The following is a 22,332-nucleotide window of genomic DNA, read 5'->3' on the forward strand; positions in this document are numbered from 1 at the left end:
ACTCACTGTTCAATATACACAAAAGTGGAAGTGACAGCTCTACAAGGAGTTACTCCTCCAATCATAGACTCATCAGTCAGCAACGAATGTGGGGGAGAAACAGCCTTTAAGAAGCAATCATGGGAGAGGAGATTTATGTTGTGGGCGACATGAGCCGTGTGAAGGCGCGTGCATTCTCTCCCCAACTTTGGCTGCCTTCTCTCTCTCCCTCCCACACAGACATCAAGACGGCACAGATGTTTCCTGGTGGCATGGCTTCAAAGGGAATTTCCATTGACAGCAGCGGGAGCAGAGAATCCCGCCACCAGTGCGCCGCCACAAAACCCACGGCTCGGAGACTGGAGAATCCTGCCCATCTTTTACAATGGGGCACAATTCACCAAAACATTTCTAAGCGTGGTCTCCGGCAGGAAATGAGGTGCAATTCTCTCCTAGTGGTTCAGCACGATCCGGATCGCAATCCACAGCATGTAAAAATGTCAGGCCAAATGCCTGACTTCAAGCCCCACGCTTCGGCAGTGCTATTTCCCGGGGGCAACAATGGCCTCCGAGCCCCCTGGCGTGATCATCACACCGTATCTGTTTGTGGAGACCAGGAATGATTCGCGCCGGCTTCATGTTGCGCTGGTGGCTATGAGAATTGCAGGGACTGCAATGCAAGAACTTAAAAAAAAAACCAAATGTTTTTATTAATTTTTACGGGATGTGGGTGTCGCTGGTCAGGCCAGCATTTATTGTCCATCCCTAGTTGCGCTTCAGAAGGTGTGAGTTGCCTTCTTGAACCACTGCGGTCCTTGAGATGTAGGGACACCAATGGCGCTGGTAGGGAGGGAGTTCCAGGATGTTGCCCCAGCAACAGTGAAGGAGCGGCAATATATTTCCAAGTCAGGGTGGTGAGTGACTCGGGTGGGGAACATCCAAGTGGTGGGCTTCCCAGGTATCTGCTGCTCTTGTCCTTCTAGATGGGAGTGGTCATGGGTTTGGAAGGTGTTGTCTAACAAGCCTTGGTAAGTTACTGCAGTGCATCTTGTAGATGGTACACGGCTGCCACTGTTCATCAGTGGTGGAGAGTTTGAATGTTTGTGGGGGAGGTTAAGGAAGAGTGCAATCAAGCGGGCTGCTTTGTCTTGGATGGTGTTGAGCTTCTTGAGCTGCATTCATCCAGGCTTGTGCCTTGTAGATGGTGGACAGGCTTTTTTGGGGGAGGGGGGGGGTCAAGAGATGAGTTACTCGCCGTAGGATTCCTAATCTTTGATCTGCCCTAGTAGCCACAGTATTAATGTGGCTAGTCCAGTTCAGTTTCTGATCAATGGCAACCCCAAGGATGTTAATGCTATTGAATGTTATGTGGTGGTGGTTAGATGCTCTCTTGTAGATGGTCATTGCCATCTACTTGGCACTTGTGTGGCACAAGTGTAACTTGCCACTTGTCAGCCAAGCCTGGGTATTGTCCATGTCTTGCTGCTTTTGGATATGGACTGCTTCATATATCCCCACTTCTGACCTTATGATGGAAGGGAGGTCATATGAAGCAGCTGAAAATGGTTGGGCCAGGGCAGCATGGTGGCGCAGTGGGTTAGCATTGCTGCCTCACGGCACCGAGGTCCCAGGTTCGATCCTGGCTCTGGGTCACTGTCTGTGTGGAGTTTGCACATTCTCCCAGTGTTTGCGTGGGTTTCACGCCTACAACCCAAAGATGTGCAAGGTAGGTGGATTGAACTTACTAAATTGCCCCTTAATTGGGAAAAAATTAATTGGGTACACTAAATTTATTTTTAAAAAAGGGAAAAAAAGAAAATGGTTGGGCCTAGTACCCAGAGGAACTCCTGCAGTGATGTCCTGGAGTCGAGATGGCTTAAAACAGATCCTGAAAAATAAAATAAAGATTATGCTAATCTGGTTCTGGGCATAAACCAGATCACACCAGCTGGAACAGGCTGGGAGCATCAGAAACTGTTTGGCACCTGGCACAAATCCCATTGCAGGGTTCTCCCAACTTCTATGATCTATGAACTTGGCCGGAGAATTGCCCCAGTCTTTGAAAACACCAAAGCCATCGTCTTAGCTTTCACCACAGACTGAATCCACATCACTGGTTCCAGTGTCCTCGGAGTATCATTCTAAACTGGACCGGACTATTCAGAATCTCAACATCCTAGAATTCCCTGGGCAGAGCTTACAAATCCATACCCTCTATCACAAAACTCAATTACTTCCACCTCAAATATTTCTGTCTCCACACTTGCCCCAACAGAGTCTTTTGAAAACCATACCACATCCAGACTTGGCTTTTCCAAGGCTGTTCTGCTAGCCTCCAAACTTCCTTCAGCATTTAAAACACTTGCTGGCAAATTCCATCCCGTTTGCTCAGAACTTGTGTTCACATTGCTTCCTGGTACTCTCAATGCCTCAAACTTAAAATTCTTCTGATGATCTCATTCCTTCCGAGGTGACAAGTAACTTTCTCTGGCGCTGCAGATACCTACTACCAATTTCTCCAAATCTAAGCTCTTGTGCACCCCTTGTCCCTACCTTTAGCAGACTTGCCATTTGTAATTTGTCTTTGTGAAGGGTTTGGGGACATTTTTTAACATTTAGGATGCAAAATAAATTCTAGTATTGACATCGACCTACCTGTTTGTGAGAGGCTTCCCGTACATTGAGAATTTTCCCTTTAAGAGGAAACACGCCATACCTATCCCGTCCAACTACTCCAAGACCCGATACAGCCAAAGTCTTGGCTGAATCTCCCTCCGTCAAGATAAGGGTACAGCCTTGAGAATGCTTTGTCCCTGAAAGAAAAAGTTTTATCCTTATCGTCACATAACTCATATCTAAAATTGATTATTTTCCTGTACATGTGCTGTGGCCAGCATTTATTGCAAATTTCTAATTGTCCTTAAGGAGGTGGTGAGCCACACTTGAACCCTTTCGGCCCATATTTAATGCATAAACTCAAAAGTGATGTTAAAGAGCGAGTTTCATGATTTTGCCTCGTGACAGTGAATGAATATTCATTTATTTCAAAGTCAGAATGGTGTGTGGCTTAGAGAGGGAGCATTCTGGTGGCAGTGTTCCCATTTGCCAGCTACCCTTGTAAAGAGTGGAATTTGGAGGATTTGAAGGTGCTTTCAAAGGCGCCTAGGTGAATTCCTGCAGTGTATTTTGAATCCACTGTGCATCGGGCTGGAGGGAGTGAATGTTTAACACGTTGGCTGGTATGTCAATCAAAGGGCTACTTTGTCTTGAATGGTGTCAAGCTACTGGAGTTGTTGGAACTGCGCACATCCGGGCAAATGGAGACTTTTCCTCAGAGTTCTGAATGGTGCCATGTAGATGGTAGATAGGCTTTATGGATTAGGAGACTCGTCACAGAATTTCCAGCCCAGAACCTGCTCTGTACCCATGGATGATCCAGTTAAGTTTTTGGTCAATGATTGGATCCTCTCTTGATGGAGATAGTTATTGCCTGACATTTTTGTTGTGCTGAGGTTATGATCAGCCCAAGTCCGAATGGTGTCCAGGTCTTGCTGCATGCAGGCAGGGTTGCTTCACCATGTGAGAAGTTGCAAATGGCATTCAATAGTGTGCAATCATCCCCACTTCTTACATCACTCATGATGGCAAGATCATTGGCAAAGCAGCTGAAAATGTGTATGTAGCCATCCTTTAGGTAGGTATGATTCCAACTAATGGGGATTACCCCATAATTTAGATTTATCTCAATCTTGCTGCAGGTTATTGACACTTGGTCAAATGATGCCCTGACGGCCAGGAATCATTATCACGTCAGGAATTCAGGTATGTTTTAAAAATGCATTCACGTGACATGGGCGCCACTGGCTGAGCCAGCATTTATTGTCCATCCTTAATTGCCCTTGAACTGAGTGGCTTGCTAGGTCAGTTCAGTCAACCCTGTTGTTATGGATCTGGAGGCACATGTGGGCCAGACCAGGAAAGGATGGCAGACTTCATTCCCTGAAGGACATTACTGAACCAGATAGGTTTTTATGACAATCAATATGGTTTCATGCTTTTAATTCCAGGTTTTTTATTGAATTTAAATTTCACCTGCCATGGAGAGACTAAGTAGACTGGGAGTATGTTGATTGGAATTTAGAAGAATGAGGGGAGATCTTATAGAAACATAAAATTATGAAGGGAACAGATAGGATAGAAGCAGGGAGGTTATATCCAGTGGCGGGTGAAACTAGAACTGGGGGCAGAGCCTCAAAATAAGGGGGAGCTTCTTCACCCAAAGGGTCGTGAATCTGTGGAATTCCCTGCCCAGAGCAGTTGAGGCTACCTCATTAAATGTTTTTAAGGCAAAGGGAGATAGATTTTTGAACAGTAAAGGAATAAAAGGTTATGGTGAGCGGGCGGGTAAGTGGAGCTGAGTCAACAAAAAGATCAGCCATGATTTTATTGAATGGCGGAGCAGGCTTGAGGGGCCTGATGGCCTACTCCTGCTGATAATTCTTATGTGACATTAGAACCCAGATCCCCAGAGCATTATCCTGGGTCTCTGGATTACTAGTCCAGTGACAATACCACTACACCACCTACCCCTAGTAATGTGGTCTGGGGGCTAACTGGCTCTTTCAAAACTCGAACTGAGCATCAGTGAGCAAGTTGTGCTCAGTAAATGCCGCTTGATAGCACCGTCTTTCACGAATGATTGAGAATAGACTGATGGACAGTCATTTGTTGGACTGGATTTGTCCCACACAATTTCTCACATTGTTGGGCATATCCCAGTGCTGCAGCTTGGCTTGGGGTTCTGGAAAAAGCCTTCAGTATTACACAGGATTTGGCAGGGCTGATGGCCTTTGCTGTAGCCAGTGCATTTAGTTGTTACTTGATGTCATGTGGAGTGAATTGAATTGGCTGAACACCGTCAGCTGTATTGCCAGGGCCCTTAGAAGATGGATCATCCAGTTGCTGTTTCTTGTTGAAGATGATTGCAAATGCTGCAGCCTCCTGTTTTCCACTGCGCTCCCCCATTATTGAAACTGGGGAAGTTGATGGAGCCTCCTCCTCCATTGTTTAAATGTCCACTGCCTCTTACAAGTGGATGTAGCAGGACTGCAGAGTCCTGCTACATCCTTTGATCCTACAGACTTTGATCGGATTTGTCGGTTTTGGGATTGCTTACCTCTGACTCTAACATGCCATTCAGCTAACATGCATGCATTTTGGGGAGATGATAAATCCAGAGGCCCAAATTAATGCTCGGGATACCGGGTCAAAGTCTACCATAGTTGCACGTGGAATTAGGGGCTGTTTAGCACAGGGCTAAATCGCTGGCTTTGAAAGCAGACCAAGGCAGGCCAGCAGCACGGTTCAATTCCCGTACCAGCCTCCCCGAACAGGCGCCGGAATGTGGCGACTAGGGGCTTTTCACAGTAACTTCATTTGAAGCCTACTTGTGACAATAAGCGATTTTCATTCATTTCATTTAAATTCAATTGAGAAAACTAAATCAATTTGAAAACTTTGAAATTGAAAGCTAGTCTTAGTAATTGAAATCATGAAACTCTCATCAGTTGTTGTAAAAACGCATCTGGTGCACTCCTGTCCTTTGGATAAATTTTAGTCACTGCTTCCTATGCTTGATAGGAAGGCAAATCTGAACAAAAATAATGCCGCAAATCACACAGGCTGGATTTTTCCTTGTTGTCACCTGAAACTTGACCCCAAATACCAACTAAAAACTTATTCCACAATCACTTCAAGTATAAACTGTCAGATGAGCTAGCTAAATATAACAATATGAATTAAAAAGACACATGTGAGTAACTTGTTCTAGTTGTGAACGCCCAATTTGTTCAATATTGAGTTCTGCAGACCAGTGATGAGGTTTTAGTCAGTGGGTGGGATTTACCGACTGTCGATGCTGCCGGGAAATTCCAGTCCCACGCCAGCGCACGAGTTTCCCGTTGACACCAGCGGGACTGGTAGATCCCGCTGGCGGGACCCATCCGCTGCTGAAAAACACACGGCATGTGGGTGGGAAAATCCCAGCTAATGTCTTCTTCATGTGGTTTGAGATCTCTTATAGGATGTAAAAAGTTTAAATAAATAATCTTTCTTGCAAGAAAATGAATACATTGAACAAAAGAACAGAATTCCTAGCTGTGCTTATATTACAGGTCTTGGTAACTGGTCATTGTTCTAGAATTGACATTTGCAAAGACAATGATTAACAAGTTTTACGTTCAGTTACAGCCCACAAACCAGCGTTTCCTTGCATTAAAACACTTTAGCACTTGAACATTAATATTTTACTACTACTATACAGTTAGCTCGCCACAAAAATTTGTTAGTGACAAATTCCAGAAATGTCATCATACCAGCATCGTTAGCATCATCCAATTTTGGAATTCCTTTGATTTTTGTTTGTTTCAATCCTGAGCATTTCTTATTAAGCATATTCTGAGCTTTGAACCTAACCCAGTTCATGATGTTTTCAACAATGCCACAGTTCATTGCCTACAATAGAAACAGAATGAAATGAAGCACAATTTCAAAACGCAGAGCACTTTCACTTCTTCTTGTCTAACCACAGAAAGCTCTTAACACTGTTGAAGTGACCAGCAGCTGTCAGTCAGAACAAGGATGTTTATAAACGTTGCGGTTCGGATCAATGGAGGGTACATTCAAGCATGAAGGAAAAAAATAAACAAACCTCCTGCCTGCTGTTTAAAAACCATTAAGCTGTCCATCTAAGGTCAGTTAACAGTACTGCACTGCAAAATTGAAACGCAAAGTGCTTGTCAATACTTGCACCAAAGCCTGCCTGGTAGATATTTCCCATTGGCACCTGGGGTTTGGGGGGGGGGGGGAGAAGAGAAATCAGAGCATAATGGGGGGTTGAATATTCGGGCCGAATACGTAAGAGCTGTTTGCATGTCCCTGCTGGTGTGTGGCGGGAAGCCGCTCTGGCCGGCAGGGTGGGACGGAGGCTTTGGACGGGTCTACCCGGCACCGGTCCAGTTTTTCAGCTATCACGGGATTCTCCACCCAATTAAGATTCCCAATTTCAGCAGGCAGGAACTGAGATTCCCCCCATGTCAGCATGTTGAAGCTGTCATGCATTTCACAACAAATACTATTCAAAATATTTTTGCCAGTGGAAAAGCACCGGCAACTGAAATTGGATATAAATGTGAAAATTAGATCAGTGCCCCTGCCAGGACAGATAGTGATAGAGCCAGTAATAGGGAAGCAAGAGTAGGGGCAAAGTAAGCAAAACATGAGTATGGCAAAAGAATGCAAAGTGCTAACAGATGTTCTTGTAGAGCAGATGAGTACATGGCAGGTGTAGAGAAGTGTTAAGTATACTTTGGGAAAAATAGTCTTCTGGAGTGGCATTCAATTAAAAAAATACGGTGATGTTAAATAGATTAGGATGTCGAAGCATACCGCTTTGATGAATTTCTCAGACAACACGCATCGTGACCCAAAGCTCTTTGCTTGAAGTGTCATATTCTCTTTGGTCTGAGAGTCAAATGTTGGGTTTTCAATCGAACTGTTCACAAAGACCCAAAGATGATTCTTGACCTGTTATAAATACAAATTTATAATAGTTAATAACACACAAACAGCAACAGAGAATAATCAGACATGTTGTGGCATAACAGCAAATCAACCAGTAGGCACCATCACAAAAAAGATGATTAAAATGTATTTCCTTGATCAACAAGTCAATTTTCTTTAAAGAAAAGGCAGATGACAAACATTAGATTGGGTCAGGGACTCACAACATAACCAAGGTTCATTAGTTTTTCCTGATAAACCTGCACACATTTCAGAAACTAGAGAAATGGACACCATCTTAGTTTCACATGTTTAACTGAGGACTATAGGTGAACCATAAAGCCATCAGATTTCTGGTGCTTTGTCTTTAATTAGTACTCTATTAGTGCAGGGGATCTCTCCAGTGGCTATTATTTAAAATGGACACCCACACTGAAAATGTTTTTTAAAATAATATTAAGAGGAGTTACATTCCTTCTCATTTAAAATCCATCTTCTATCATGTATCCATATATCAGTTAAGACCAAAAGATAAAGGGCACAATTCTCCTCAACGATTTCTACGTGCGGTCTCTGGTGGGAAACGGCGTGCGATCTTCCAAAGCCGCGAGAAACACGTGGCTATTCAACATGGTAAGGGGCCTGAAAGGGCAACGCGCAACTGAGGCCGCGTGTCGCTCCGGATTTTTACAATGGGGGAGAGATTAGGACCAAAGAATCCACGACCTTCCCCCCCCCAACGCAATATGGAAGAGTCCGTCCGCCCCCACAAACACCTGCGGCAGGCAACCCCGGCTTGATCATGCGAGTGAAAATAATGCCAGCTTGGCTGTGCCCATGCCAGCTGGCCACACCACCTGAACACCTTGGCAATTCTAGGCTGGCACCCATGTGGAACTGCCAAAGTGCCAGGGCACCACCCGCCCAAAGGGCATGCAGCTGGGGGGCCTCCAATCCCCTGGACACCCACACGAGTGCCGTTCCATCTGGTCTCCTTTAAGTACCAAACGGTGCTCGCCCGAGGTTTAGGGGATGAATCCCAAAGCCTCGGGAATCTGCATATTAAAGTGAAGCTTGCTGCTTTGATAATATGCAGACTTGCGCTGAATCTCACGAGGCATTGGCGAGCTGGGTAGATCCTGGGAGCAGGATCTCTGGCTTTCAACAGCTACACTGACAACTACATTTTATGCAAACCTTACCTGAAATGGCTTCACTGCAACTCCTCCTTTATTTTTCTTCTTAACTACCTCAATTAATTTGTTCACCATTTGGTCAGTGACATAGTCAACATGTCTCCCACCCTGTAAAAAGAAATAGTCACATCAGCTATTAAAATAACTTCAGTACAACCGATGACCAACATCCTCTCATTATTTCACTATTGACGGTGATGCTTTCAACCATCTAGGCTCCAAGCTCTGAAATGATTTGCTCAAATTAACTTGGTTACTCCCAAGCTTTTAGTCATCATATCCACTATGTCCTCTGGTTCCATGTTGATTTATGTTGAAGTACAACTTTGAAAGGGATCTGGTCATTTCTTTTCTACATTAAATGTCCGACATAAGTGCACGTTTTAAAAAATAAATTTAGAGTACCCAATTATTTTTTTTTCCAATTAAGGGGCAATTTAGCATGGTCAATCCACCTACCCTGCACATCTTTGGATTGCGGGGGCAAGGCCCACTCAGACACGGGGAGAATGCAAACTCCACCACAGTGACCCCAGGTCCTCAGCAGGAGCAGTGCTAGCCACTGTGCCATCCTATAAGTGCAAGTTTTAATTGTAAAAAGATACAATGATCCAGACGTTTGAATTCATTCCAAATATTGTTCTGAAAAGGCAATCAACTAAATTACAAAATTAACTTTTATTTATGTTATTTTATATTCATCGTTAGTACTGCAGAAAAAGATGACAGAATGCTGAATATCTTTGCCACACATTGTAATAATCAAGCACATCCTTGTCATGTGGATGAAGGTTTCTGCAGAGTCGAGGTGGATTTCCCATTTGCCATCCTGCTGAATTGTGTCAATTGTTTTCTTTGATAAACTCATAATTCTGGGAATTTGTGTGGTCTATTTGAAGCTGATATTGCTCAAAATTTATTCCATTTATCACCTTACATGCCAGTCAGGCTGGATGCAAACTCACTGAAGCTACAAATAAAAGTTTGCTACTCAATGTTCCATGCAATCCTCAACCTGTGAATTGGATATTCCGAATTCTTTCTCAGTGTACCTGAACAGGCGCCGGAGTGTGGTGACTAGATTTTCACAGTAACGTCATTGCAGCGTAATGTAAGCCTACTTGTGACACTAATAAAGATCATTATTATTATTATAAACCTCAATTTTCTGATTCCTGAAGAATTGTCCTGCAATATACCTCACATGATAGCTGAGCCACTTCCATTTCTCTTTATAAACCACTGCCTTGGTTAAGATTAGCCAACTCACAGAAGATCAAAGCATGGACCTCTGTAGTGTGTATGGTTCAGCTACTCCCTGGGTAAAGTAGCCAAGATAATTTTTTTTCAGGCCATGTTCATCAAGGCAAATCTATTTGGCCAAACATCTGTAGATAGCAAAAATAAACATTAACTTACCTTTGTGGTGGCAATGCTATTTGCAAAGCTAATCTGTTGGAAGCCTTTCTCGCTCATACTCATACAGACTTCCCATCGTTCATTTACAACTTCATGGACTATTTTAAGCGGGCTGCCTGATTCATCCACTTTGTCTTTTACATAAAGATCCACATAGCTACGGAATCCAGAAACCTATTAGCAGGAAGACAAGATAAAGTACTAGTTTTGGACATTAGCCTGAACTTTGCAGCATTAAGATGGCGAGGGTATCAGTCCTTGCCATCATTATTCTTCTGAAACTGACATTGGGTGTCCCCACATGCAGTCAAATCCAGAGGTTGCTGCAGTGATTGTAAGCTTATCCAGAGGTTGCACCATTAAAATACCAATAGACTGCAAACATTATAAATCAATGAACTGATGAGAACTTTCCGCCATGTCATATTGCAAAACCCGCTGAAAAAGTCACACGTTACTGAATGAGGGATAACTACATACAACAATGCGATAAGTATTGTTGAAAAGCCTTTCAAGGCCCTGAAAAACTAATTCTATATTTGTGGAATATCAAATGTCTTCATTGTGGTAAATCATTCACATTTTAAAATATATTCCAAGACTTAGTTATTTCAACTGCTACCAATCTCCTGTGTCTCTCAATTATTTCCAACTCTGTATAAACTGTTAAAAGTGAAGGACAATCAGTGCATTTTCTCTCTGGTTGACTAAAAATACTTAGCTTTTTACTTGCTGGATAATATGATTGTTGGATAGTTGAGCTCCCCTTGGCGTGGCACCAGATTTAAAGTAACGTCAAGAAAGGGAAAATCCACGCCAAAGGATTACTAGATATTTATGGATAGCTTTCTTTGGATTAAGTAGCAACCACTGACTGGGTAATTTACTGATCAATTCTGTTCAAGTGCATGGAAATTGAAATTTGCTGAGATTATCACACAAAACATTCTTTACTCTCCCACTGAAACCAAGACATAGGAGCAGAATTAGGCCACTCGGCCCATCGAGTCTGTTCCGCCATTCAACCATGGCTGATATTTTCTCGTCCCCATTCTCCTGCCTTCTCCCCATAACCCCTGATCCTCTTATTAATCAAGAACCTCTCTAACTGTCTAAAAGACACTCAGTGATTTGGCTTCCACAGCCTTCTGCGGCAAAGATTCCACAGATTCACCACCCTCTGGCTGAAAGAAATTCCTCTTCATCTCTGTTTTAAAGGATCATCCCTTTAGTCTGAGATGGTGTCCTCTGGTTCTAGTTTTTCCCGTCTTCTGCCTCCTTCTCTTCTTAAACAGTGGTGTTACATTAGCCACTTTCCAGTCCTCTGGGACTCTTCCTGCCTCCAGTGATTCATGAAAGATCAGCACCAATGCCTCCACAATTTCCTCAGCTATCTCTTTTAGGACCCTGTGATGTAGTCCATCTGGTCCAGGTGACTTATCCACCTTCAGACCTTTCAGTTCCCCCAGAACCTTATGGTCACTGCACTCACCTCTGCTCCCTGGTTCTCCCGGACCTCTGGCATCCCACTGCTGTCTTCCACCGTGAAGAATAGTTACTGCAAAGTAACTATTCAGTTCTTCTGCCATTTCTTTGTTTCCTAGTATTACTTCTTCAGCCACATTTTCCAGCGGTCCAATGTCTATTTTTGCCCCTCGCTTACCTTTTATATATTGAAAAAAAACTCTTCCTATCTTCCTTTATATTACTAGCTAGCTTGCACCCATACTTCATCTTCTCTCCCCATATTGTTGTTTCTTTAGCTTTTATGCTGTCCTTGATATCCCTTGTTAGCCATGGATGCCTTGTCCTCCCCTTAGCATGTTTCCTCCTCCTCAGGATGAATTTCTGTTGTGCCTCCCTAATAACCCCCCAAAACCCCTGCCTTGCTGTTCCACTGTCTTCCCTGCTCGGCTCCTTTTCCGATCAACTCTGGCCAGCTCCTCCCTCATGTCTTTGTAGTTATCCTTATTTAATTGTAATACCGCTACATCTGATTGCAGCTTCTCCCTCTCAAACTGCAGGGTAAATTCTATCATAAACTGGAGAACACAAGAAGGGAAGGGGATCTAAATTGTGAGCCAACTCAGGGGAAACAAGAGCCAAGAAGCAAATGGCCATCTGACTCTCCAAGAAAAACTAGATATAAATCTAATATTGATATGAAGTGCATTAAAACTTTTTGGGGGATCAGTAATCCTGAATGCATAAATGGATGTCTCTTTCGTACCTTGAAAATGAGCTGCAGCAATACGGTTACATTATTTTCACTTTTCAAGTTAAGTTGCTTTAGGTCAGTCATTAATTAGCGTTGAACATTAAAATTAGGTTAAATCACTGTATTAATTTTAAACCTGTACACTAAAATGAAACAAGCTCCTTAAAATAACTCCCAACCTGCCACTTCTTATAAATGCTGTGGCATTCAGATATAGCGTATACCAATATAGCTCTCCCGAATGACCGCAATAGTATTTTTTAAAAAAACACGTACAGGTAATTTCTTGCCATTTAGGAACACTTTCACTCCTTTGCAGGTGCCAGCAATATCATATGCTCTTCGTGACATTATTGCCACAATATCTTTATCAAGGGTCTCCATTTTGAATTTAGGGAGATCAGGTCGAAAAGTGATGCAGGTGTAGTCATCACCATCGAAAGATCTGATTTTAGCTTCTTGTGCATCTCCCATATTGTTTGTCCACGTCTGTAGAAAAAAAGTGCAATAAAAGTAAAGATAACATAACTTGATTAAATGAATTTGTCTAAAAAGATTTTAACTAAGAACTTAACTAAAACACACTGCAACTATAACACATATCCCAAAAACATGGAAACAAGAATACCAACATGTTTCAAAAAGGATTTGTTGTTAAAAAAAATCCAAAACGTGATGCTGAATGATTTTTCTCAGTGATTCTTTAAGACTGCGGTGCTTACTAAAGGTACAAGATATTTTGTAGATACCAGCCCAAGAACTGTCTCACATACAAACTGCTCTGAGCAAAGTTAATATTGAAGTTCTTTTGACCCAAGCTATTTCTTTCTCATTCTAGAGTTGTCTGTTCAGTGCACCTGTTTGAAACATTTCTTGTACTCCCTGCAAGCAGTTTCCACTGTAAACTTTGTGCTGAAAATGTTGCAGAGTTTTGCACCATAACCATTTCGTCCACCTGAAAGAAACAAATAAGGGTTATTCTGTTTGGTAGTTTAAAAAGCAACAGCTAATGGCATCAAACCTGCAATCAATACAGACTTTTTAATATAGCATTCAGAGCTTCACTGTCCGAGTAAGAGAGTGAAATTCAAGTATCACAGAAAAACAAAACATTATAAGCAGATCCGGTATTATCTATCTATATTAAGGACCTTAAAATATGCACTGTATTTCTGTTCGCAAAACCTTGCTTCCATTGTAGTCATATTTTAATTACATTTAGATTGAAATTGCTGAAGTCGACTTGTCATTCTGTAATTACAACCTCCCACAAGTAACGTTACGTCTGTTTTGCTTCTCCCAGTTCCTCAAACTGTACCACAAAAAACCTCCTATACTTCAACCAAATCTATTTCTCAAACTTCTATGTGTTTTGCTATTTAACTATAAATAACATAAAAGTGAAGTAGAAATTATAGGTCAGAGCAGAATAATGAATTAAACTAATATGATGCAGCACCTCAGTGCAGTTATCGCCACCTTCTAATCCATTTAATCTTGATTTATCCCATCAAAAATGTACCAGGAAACCCATTTGTCGCAAACATACTCAGTTAAAGGGCGATGGCAACTTCTTTCCACCCCATCCTACATAATAAGTTTATACAAGTGACTTCAATTTTATGCCAGAGATGCTCCAAATCAGGATTTTGAAAACCTGGCAATGCTGTTGAAATCAAGGCCATTTAGTCCTAATTGCACTCATTTCTTATTTTTATTGATTGGTCCAAAATACATTTTATTTATTGGGAGAATTTTTTTTAAAGCTGTTCTTGATGGTTGCCTCACTGGTTCATAAATTTTGAGTCAAATCAAGGTTTTTTAATACCCAAGACCCAGGTACAAACTACATGTAGCACCCAAGACACCATGGCATCTATCAGTGAAGTCTATAACTGGTCACTCTTAATTTTTAATGATCACATCATGTTTTTCTTAAGCTTCAATAACACATTCACAGTTCTCTGTCCTAAGGCAAACACGAACATCTGAAAGCTATTTAACTCTCATACCTTTAAACAGTTTAACTCTAATAATGATAAAACAAACGCACCAGTAATTTTCTTCTGTTCATCATTATAGTTGCTGGAGGTCAGTAACTGGCCAAAAATGAGATTAGGAACAAAAACTTTCTCTATTTTATGCTCCACAACAGGAATTCCCTTTCCGTTGTTCCACACTGTAATTGTGTTGTTCTCACTGCGAGTAAAAAAACATAACAATTTCACTTTCTTCAAGTTATAAATGAATTGCGAGTAAAAAAACATAACAATTTCACTTTCTTCATGTTATAAATGAATTGCACATGATGCCTACTAACTACAAGGCACAAACCCAGATGAGTTCAGCTCCAATGCTCAAGAAGCTCAACACTATCAAGAACAAGCAGCAAGTTTGATTGGCGTCCCATCTATCACCGCAAACACTCACTTCCTCTGCCACCAGCAGTGTATACCATCCATAAATGCACGGCAGCAGCTCATCTAGCCTCTTTTAACAGCATCTTGCAAGCGCATGATCTGAACCATCTGGGACAAGGGCCGCAGATGCATGGAAACCCCATAATCTGCAAATTCTGTTCCAAGCCACACATCATCCTGACTCGAAATTACATCAGTTTCTTCACTATTGTCGGGTCTAAAACCTGGAACTTCCTCCCTAACCTCTCTGTAGGTGAACCTACACCAAATGGATTGCAGCAGTTCAAGATGATAGCTCACTACTACAGTCTCAATCTGGGATAGGCAACAAATGGTAGCCGTGCTGATGATATTCACATCACAGGTAATTCTATTCATCGGCAGACATGGTTTTGTCATATTTTATACATTTTTTTTAAAAATCAGAGTGCCCAATTATTTTCTTTTCCAATTAAGGGACAATTTAACATGGCCAATCCACCTGCCCTGCACATCTTTGAGTTGTGGGGTGAAAACCACCCAGACACGGGGAGAACGTGCAAATTCCACACGGTATAGCCTCACTTCTGGAGGTGCCAATGGCATTTGTGGAGCTGCATTAAACCTTGGGGAGGTAAAATGATTTAACATTGAACTGCCGTTGGATTCATATTAAGTTACAAAGACTGACCAGATTGATCCTGATTCCTTGGACGCTTGGCAGTCAATGTAACAATATAAGGTAAATAATACGAGAAGTTTGACGAGACAAAATAAGTTCAAATACAGCACACCTATTTCTAGCATTCAATTTGAAATTAATGCCATCAAATAAAGTTTTCAGATGTATCCCATAATTGTGGCCTCCCGTTCTGTTGGAATACAAAGCTTTAAATATTGCCAACGGTGAGAGATCCTCAAACAGTGCTCAATGACTGGACTGGTGGCCATTTGGACAAAGCATAATTACGATAAACATTAAACCAAAGCCTGGCTGTCTTTTGCACGAGATACCACCTAGTCTCACTGAAATGCAATTTATAAATAAACTTGATTGGACACCGCATACAGTTTTTCATGTGACACAGTTCACATAAACAAGGAGCGCAATCAAAATGAGTCCCGTATCGAGCGTGTTAAACCGGGTGTTTGTGGGAACTAGTACTGAATGGCGCTGGCCTAAGGTCTCCGAGGAGGAGAGCTTAGGTCCCAACGTCTCGAGTAGATCAGGCAAGTTGCATATTAGAGTGAGACTAGCTCCTCACTCTAATATGCAGATTTGCCAAATACTGATCCCACCCACAATGGGCAGGATCCAGATTGTGACATCTCACTAGATCCCGTTAGAACTCGCGAGGTGTGGCGAGCCGGGTAAACCCCAGTAGAGGCCACTCCCGGCAACATCATGCCACCATTCGGGCGGAATGCAGCCAGTATAGTGTGCCCTCGATCACCTTAAAAGTCAGATTGTACATGGGGCGAGCTTTAAACTATTGAATTCAAGGTCACTAATTGTCACTTCAAAACGTTCCCTCCCCTCTCCCCCATCGTAAACATTTAAGAATCCACCGTGTTTGTAAATAGATTTTTAAAATACTTACGGGTCAATATTGATCTTAATACAAGACATGTTTTTATCCCTCTGCTTGTTATCAGCTGCATTCACTATTTAAAAAGGGATTAATTTTGCAATTTAGTTTATATTCATATTCCAAAACGTAGAAAGATTATTTCGGATTTTCATTTCCACGTACCTAGAATTTCATCAAATATCTTGTACAAACCAGGAACAAAAGTCACTTCTCTGCAATTAAGACCAACTTCTTCATCAAACACCCACATTTGCTATAAAAGAGTAGATAGTATATTCATGGCAGTTTGAGATCACACACACAGTAATTTTCTTGTACAGTTCTTGTGTTTTCAAAGGTATTCAGTAAACTTCAGGCAAATGAATACCCCCCAATGTCACATTCTAAACATTACTAAGGGCATCCCAGAAATAGTGATGTTACAAATGGCCTCAATCTGGATTCGGGAGAGGATGGAGTGTAGGAGAAATCAACTTCCCCATCAAACAATGATTTCACATGGTTAGGCTATTACAACTTCATAATTGTGAAGTTCTTTTAGAAAGTAAAACGAGTAATGCAAAAAGTCAATACTCACTTGCACAACTGTCTCCACGGAGCCAATGTAACTGTCAGGACGGAGCAAAATATGCTCCAACTGTGTCTTTTTCTGGTAGATTCTCTCAACAGACAATCTGCGATCAGGATCACCTTTTTTCACCTTACTGACTTGATTGGGAAACAAAGGCTGAGGGAAGATGAAAAGAAAATTAATATTGACATTACTCTTCTTGAGTTCTCTGCCTGAAGGCAAGTCCTAGGTGAATACTGGCTGAACCATGCAAAGTGCCCTAATTTCTTTGCTACCAGGTAGGGAACGCAAGCAGACGCTCCCAAGTCTATCTCAGCCGGAATATAGAACATTACAGGCCCTTCGGCCCTCGATGTTGCGCCGACATTCATAGAACATTATGTTCATAAGGGAATAGTGTAGATGGGCTTTAGAGTGGTTTCACAGGTCGGCGCAACATAGAACATAATGTTCTATGTTGCGCTGACCTGTGAAACCACTCTAAAGCCCATCTACACTATTCCCTTATCGTCCATATGTCTATCCAATGACCATTTGAATGCCCTTAGTGTTGGCGAGCCCACTACTGTTGCAGGCAGGGCATTCCACGCCCTTACTACTCTCTGAGTAAAGAACCTACCTCTGACATCTGTCTTATATCTATCTCCCCTCAATTTAAAGCTATGTCCCCTCGTGCTAGACATCACCATCAGAGGAAAAAGGCTCTCACTGTCCACCCTATCCAATCCTCTGATCATCTTGTATGCCTCAATTAAGTCACCTCTTAACCTACTTCTCGCTAACAAAAACAGCCTCAAGTCCCTCAGCCTTTCCTAAGATCTTCACTCCATACCAGGCAACATTCTGGTAAATCTCCTCTGCACCCTTTCCAATGCTTCCACATCCTTCCTATAATGCGGCGACCAGAATTGCACGCAATACTCCAAATGCGGCCGCACCAGAGTTTTGTACAGCTGCAACATGACCTGTCCGAAACACAATCCCTCTACCAATAAAAGCTAACACACCGTACGCCTTCTTAACAACCATCTCAACCTGAGTGGCAACTTTCAGGGATCTATGTACATGGACACCGAGATCTCTCTGCTCATCCACACTGCCAAGAATCTTACCATTAGCCCAGTACTCTGTCTTCCTGTTATTCCTTCCAAAATGAATCATCTCACACTTTTCTGCATTAAACTCCATTTGCCATCTCTCAGCCCAGCGCTGCAGCTTATCTATGTCCCTCTGTAACTTGTAACATCCTTCCGCACTGTCCACAACTCCACCGACTTTAGTGTCATTACGCCCTCCTCCAGGTCATTTATAAAAATGACAAACAGCAGTGGCCCCAAAACAGATCCTTGTGGCACACCACTAGTAACTGGACTCCAGTCTGAACACTTCCCATCAACCACCACCCTTTGTCTTCTTCCAGCGAGCCAATTTCTGATCCAAACTGCAAAATCTCCCCGAATCCCATGCTTCTGTATTTTCTGCCGTAGCCTACCGTGGGGAACCTTATCAAACGCTTTACTGAAATCCATATACACCACATCATCTGCTTTGCCCTCATCCACCTCACCTTCTCAAAGAACTCAATAAGGTTTGTGAGGCACGACCTACCCTTCACAAAACCATGTTGACTATCTCTAATCAAATTATTCCTTTCCAGGTGAATATACACCCTATCTCTTATCAACCTTTCCAAGATTTTGCCCACAACAGAAGTAAGGCTCACTGGTCTATAGTTACCGGGGTTGTCTCTACTCCCCTTCTTGAACAAGGGGACATTTGCTATCCTCCAGTCTTCTGGCACTATTCCTGGAGACAAAGATGACTTAAAGATCAAAGCCAAAGGCTCAGCAATCTCCTCCCTAGCTTTCCAGAGAATCCTAGGATAAATCCCATCGGGCCCTGGGGACTTATCTATTTTCTCACTTTCCAGAATTGCTAACATCTCCTCCTTATGAACCTAGTCTAGTCTAGAAGCCTGAATCCCAGTATTCTCCTCGACAACATTGTCTTTTTCCTGTGTGAATACTGATGAAAAATATTCATTTAGCACCTCTCCTGTCTCCTCGGACTCCAAGCACAACTTCCCACTACTGTCCTTGACTGGCCCTACTCTTACCCTAGTCATTCTTTTATTCCTGACATATCTATAGAAAGCTTTAGGGTTACCCTTGATCCTACCTGCCAAAGACTTCTCATGTCCCCTCCAGGCTCTTCTTAGTTCTCTCTTTAGATCCTTCCTAGCTAACTTTTAACTCTCGAGCGCCCTAACTGAACCTTCATGTCTCATCTTTACATAAGCCTCCTTCTTGACAAGTGTCATGGGATCAAACTCCGTGCTGTTGCCGTTAATCTAATTGATATACTAGCTGCTTATATACCCCCTCCACCCCAGAGTTTATACACCCTGTGGCAAAACATAGAACAAAATGATACAAGGCAATGGATCATACGGAAGGTTGTGTATAATTTGTCAAAATATGTATCATATTGCTAAAATACTTGGATGATTGATTCTGGGCAACTGGTACCAAACATTTTTTGAAGGGCTGCCAGGACAAAGATTATAGTGAAGCAAAGATGTTTTAGTGCTGCCACAGGCGACATAGGTCATAATCACAACTATGGACGGGATTCTCCCGCAATCGGCGGGATGGCCCGACACCGGCAGCAAGAACTACGCGAACGGGTGGCGAAGGGCCAACGTGGTCTGTTGCATGCGCAGGGGGTGTCTTCTCCACGCCGGAGCCCTACAGAGGCCAGCACGGAAGGAAGGATTGTCCCCATGGCATAGGCCCACCCGCAGATCGGCGGGCCCCGATCACGGGCCAGGCCACCGTGGGGATTCACGCTGCCCCCCGGGGATTCTCCGTCCCGGCGGGGGGGTCGGAGAATCCTGCCCTATATCTTTCAGCATTTTGCAGCTCAAGTTCCTCTCTTAAAATACAATCCATGTTTTGAAGGACCAATCCACATTTATTACACTATTGGGACATTTCCACAGGCTAGGTGGTCAGAGTACAGAAGTCCACACACACATATCTTGGATTTGTCTGGGATTGAAGATCAATCTCCAGGCCTCTGTTGTGTGTAACCTTGAATCTCCAGGATATTAAATGATATATTTTTTGTTATTCTCTGTGAACATTTCTCTTACCAGATATAAATATATTGAAAATGGGAGAAAGGGCTGTTTGGCCGACAGTCAAGCTCCATCCAATTGGGTAATGAATCATGTTGCTTCCCAAAAGTCCTAGGAAGGCACTGCATCATGATTGCTCTGGCCAACATGAATGCTCTGGCCCGTGATGGGGCCTTCAAGAATACACTTGATCACAGTTGGCAATCCTACGCACAAACAGGGCTTACTTCAATCCTAGCAACACTGAACCCCTTCATGACGTTCTGTCCACTTTTCACTGGACTTTTGTGCACTCTCACAATTCTGGATGTTGTGCCTTCGACCCCACTCCCCCCGATAAACAGGCAAAACTAAAACTTTACCCAGCCTCAAGGCAATGAGAATGCCACCAAATTGTCCCAATACTTTATTAATAATAACAATCCTTTATTAGTGTCACAAGTAGTCTTACATTAACACTACAATGAAGTTACTGTGAAAATCCCCTAGTCGCTAAACTCCAGCATCTGTTCGGGTACACCGAGGGAGAATTCAGAATGTCCAATTCGCCGAACAAGCACGTCTTTCGGGACTTGTGGGAGGAAACAATAGCGCCCCGAGGAAACCCACGCAGACACGGGGAGAACGCGCAGACTCCGCACAGTGATCCAAGCCGGGCATCAAACCCAGGTCCCTGGCGCTGTGAAGCCACAATGATACCGTCAAGGTGCAGAGATGCACAAGCGTCACATCCTGATGTCAGCACAGTGCAGGTCTTGTTGACATCAGGCGAGGATAGGTGCACATCCCCGGACCTGGTTTCCGGCAAGAGACAAAATAAAGGGGGGGGGGGGGGGGGGGGGGCAGTCATTGCAAGCAGATTTAGGGAAGTTTTACAACTCTGCAAGATTAAAAACAAATCTTTGAATAATTTTGTCCGCCTCTATTAAATCCCCTTCAAACTTCCCCAGCTTTAGGAATGCGGGAGTAATCCCAGTTGCTCCATAAGAACGAAAACCTTCTCAATAACTCTGGTCAATCTTCCTCTCAATCACTGACTGCCTAATGTCTGGCAAGGCAAAAAAAGTGTGTGTGTGGGGGGGGAGCAGAATGTAAAAACTTTGCATTAGGTAGGATTTTTTTTAAAAAATGTACTCTCCTCATCTTCGAGGTAAAGGTTAGATATAGATCTTTGACCACCAACGTCTTCACTCTTTAGTTTTAAATAAAGTCCCACATTCCCTCCCCCCCAACAAGACTCTTTGTGCATTAAAAAAAAAAAATCGGCCACTGGAACTTTGCACTTCATCGACTTTTCATTAAAATTAGCCCGATTTTTATTCGGCCATTGGGTGCAATTTGAAGCAAACGATTAAAGTTTGCTTGGGGGGGGTACCTGTACTCACCCTCAAGGGGCTCGATGCAAGGTCCGACGCCATGGTTTGAAATCGGGGATCTTAAAAGCTGCTGGCACAAAGGGGAGATTGGACGTTATTTTTTTTCCTCCTCACTGACTCTGGCCGATGCGGAGGTAAAAGCGCTCCGCTCTCCTCCCGCTCAGACTAACGCTCGCTGCTCGCGCCCCGGACTCTTCAATGCGACTCGCAGCCCGCCAAAGCGCCGGCCAATCCCGGCTGCCGGGCCGTCGGGTTTGAATCTGATTGGGCGGCGCCGGCGCGCGGACGTGACGTCATCTCTATGCGCCCGACGGGTGTTGGAGTTTGCCCGGCTTCTCCGCGGTTGCGTTGCGCGTCATCACATGCCCAGCGCTGGCTTCAGCTGAAAGGATTGTAGGTCCATGTCATCCCGGTGCAGAAACCCAAGTTGATAACCCCAGTACAATATTGTGTTGTCACTATTTGTACACTTGACTGTTCATAATTGTGTAATATATTTATACTTTTTATATTAATAATTTACTGCAATTACATTATCATAGAATTTACAGTGCAGAAGGAGGCCATTCAGCCCATCGAGTCTGCACCAGCCCTTGTAAAGAGCACCCTACTTAAGCCCCATGCCTCCACCCTATCCCCTTTATACCCATAACCCCACCTAACCTTTTTGGGCACTAAGGGCAATTTAGAATGGCCAATCCACGTAACCTCTTTGGACTGTGTGAGAAAGCACCAGGGGGAAACCCACGCAGACACGGGGAGAACGTACAGACTCCGCACAGTCAGTGACCCAAGCCGGGAATCGAACCTGGGACCCTGGAGCTGTGAAGCAACAGTGCTAACCACTTTGCTACCGTGCTGCCCACAATTTATTATTATGAAT

The 22,332-nt window shown here is 43.2% G+C and overlaps 1 protein-coding gene across 1 annotated transcript in view; it reads right to left on the reverse strand.

Annotated features, from left to right (window-relative positions):
• The window catches only part of top2a (DNA topoisomerase II alpha), a 79,406-nt gene extending 57,763 nt beyond the window's left edge, over nt 1-21,643 (reverse strand). The window contains exons 1-12 of the mRNA XM_072487392.1: nt 21,459-21,643; nt 16,941-17,090; nt 16,526-16,616; nt 16,373-16,436; nt 14,426-14,571; nt 13,230-13,327; nt 12,649-12,861; nt 10,155-10,328; nt 8,742-8,843; nt 7,426-7,563; nt 6,354-6,492; nt 2,635-2,792 (exon numbers count right to left, since the gene is read on the reverse strand). Coding sequence (XP_072343493.1) covers nt 2,635-2,792; nt 6,354-6,492; nt 7,426-7,563; nt 8,742-8,843; nt 10,155-10,328; nt 12,649-12,861; nt 13,230-13,327; nt 14,426-14,571; nt 16,373-16,436; nt 16,526-16,616; nt 16,941-17,090; nt 21,459-21,491 — 1,506 coding nt within the window. The 5' untranslated portion in view covers nt 21,492-21,643. The remainder of the gene's footprint in view (nt 1-2,634; nt 2,793-6,353; nt 6,493-7,425; nt 7,564-8,741; nt 8,844-10,154; nt 10,329-12,648; nt 12,862-13,229; nt 13,328-14,425; nt 14,572-16,372; nt 16,437-16,525; nt 16,617-16,940; nt 17,091-21,458) is intronic.
• Nucleotides 21,644-22,332: the final 689 nt, after the last annotated feature.

Source organism: Scyliorhinus torazame, chromosome 21 (genome assembly GCF_047496885.1).
Source record: "Scyliorhinus torazame isolate Kashiwa2021f chromosome 21, sScyTor2.1, whole genome shotgun sequence".
Lineage (NCBI taxonomy): Eukaryota > Metazoa > Chordata > Chondrichthyes > Carcharhiniformes > Scyliorhinidae > Scyliorhinus > Scyliorhinus torazame.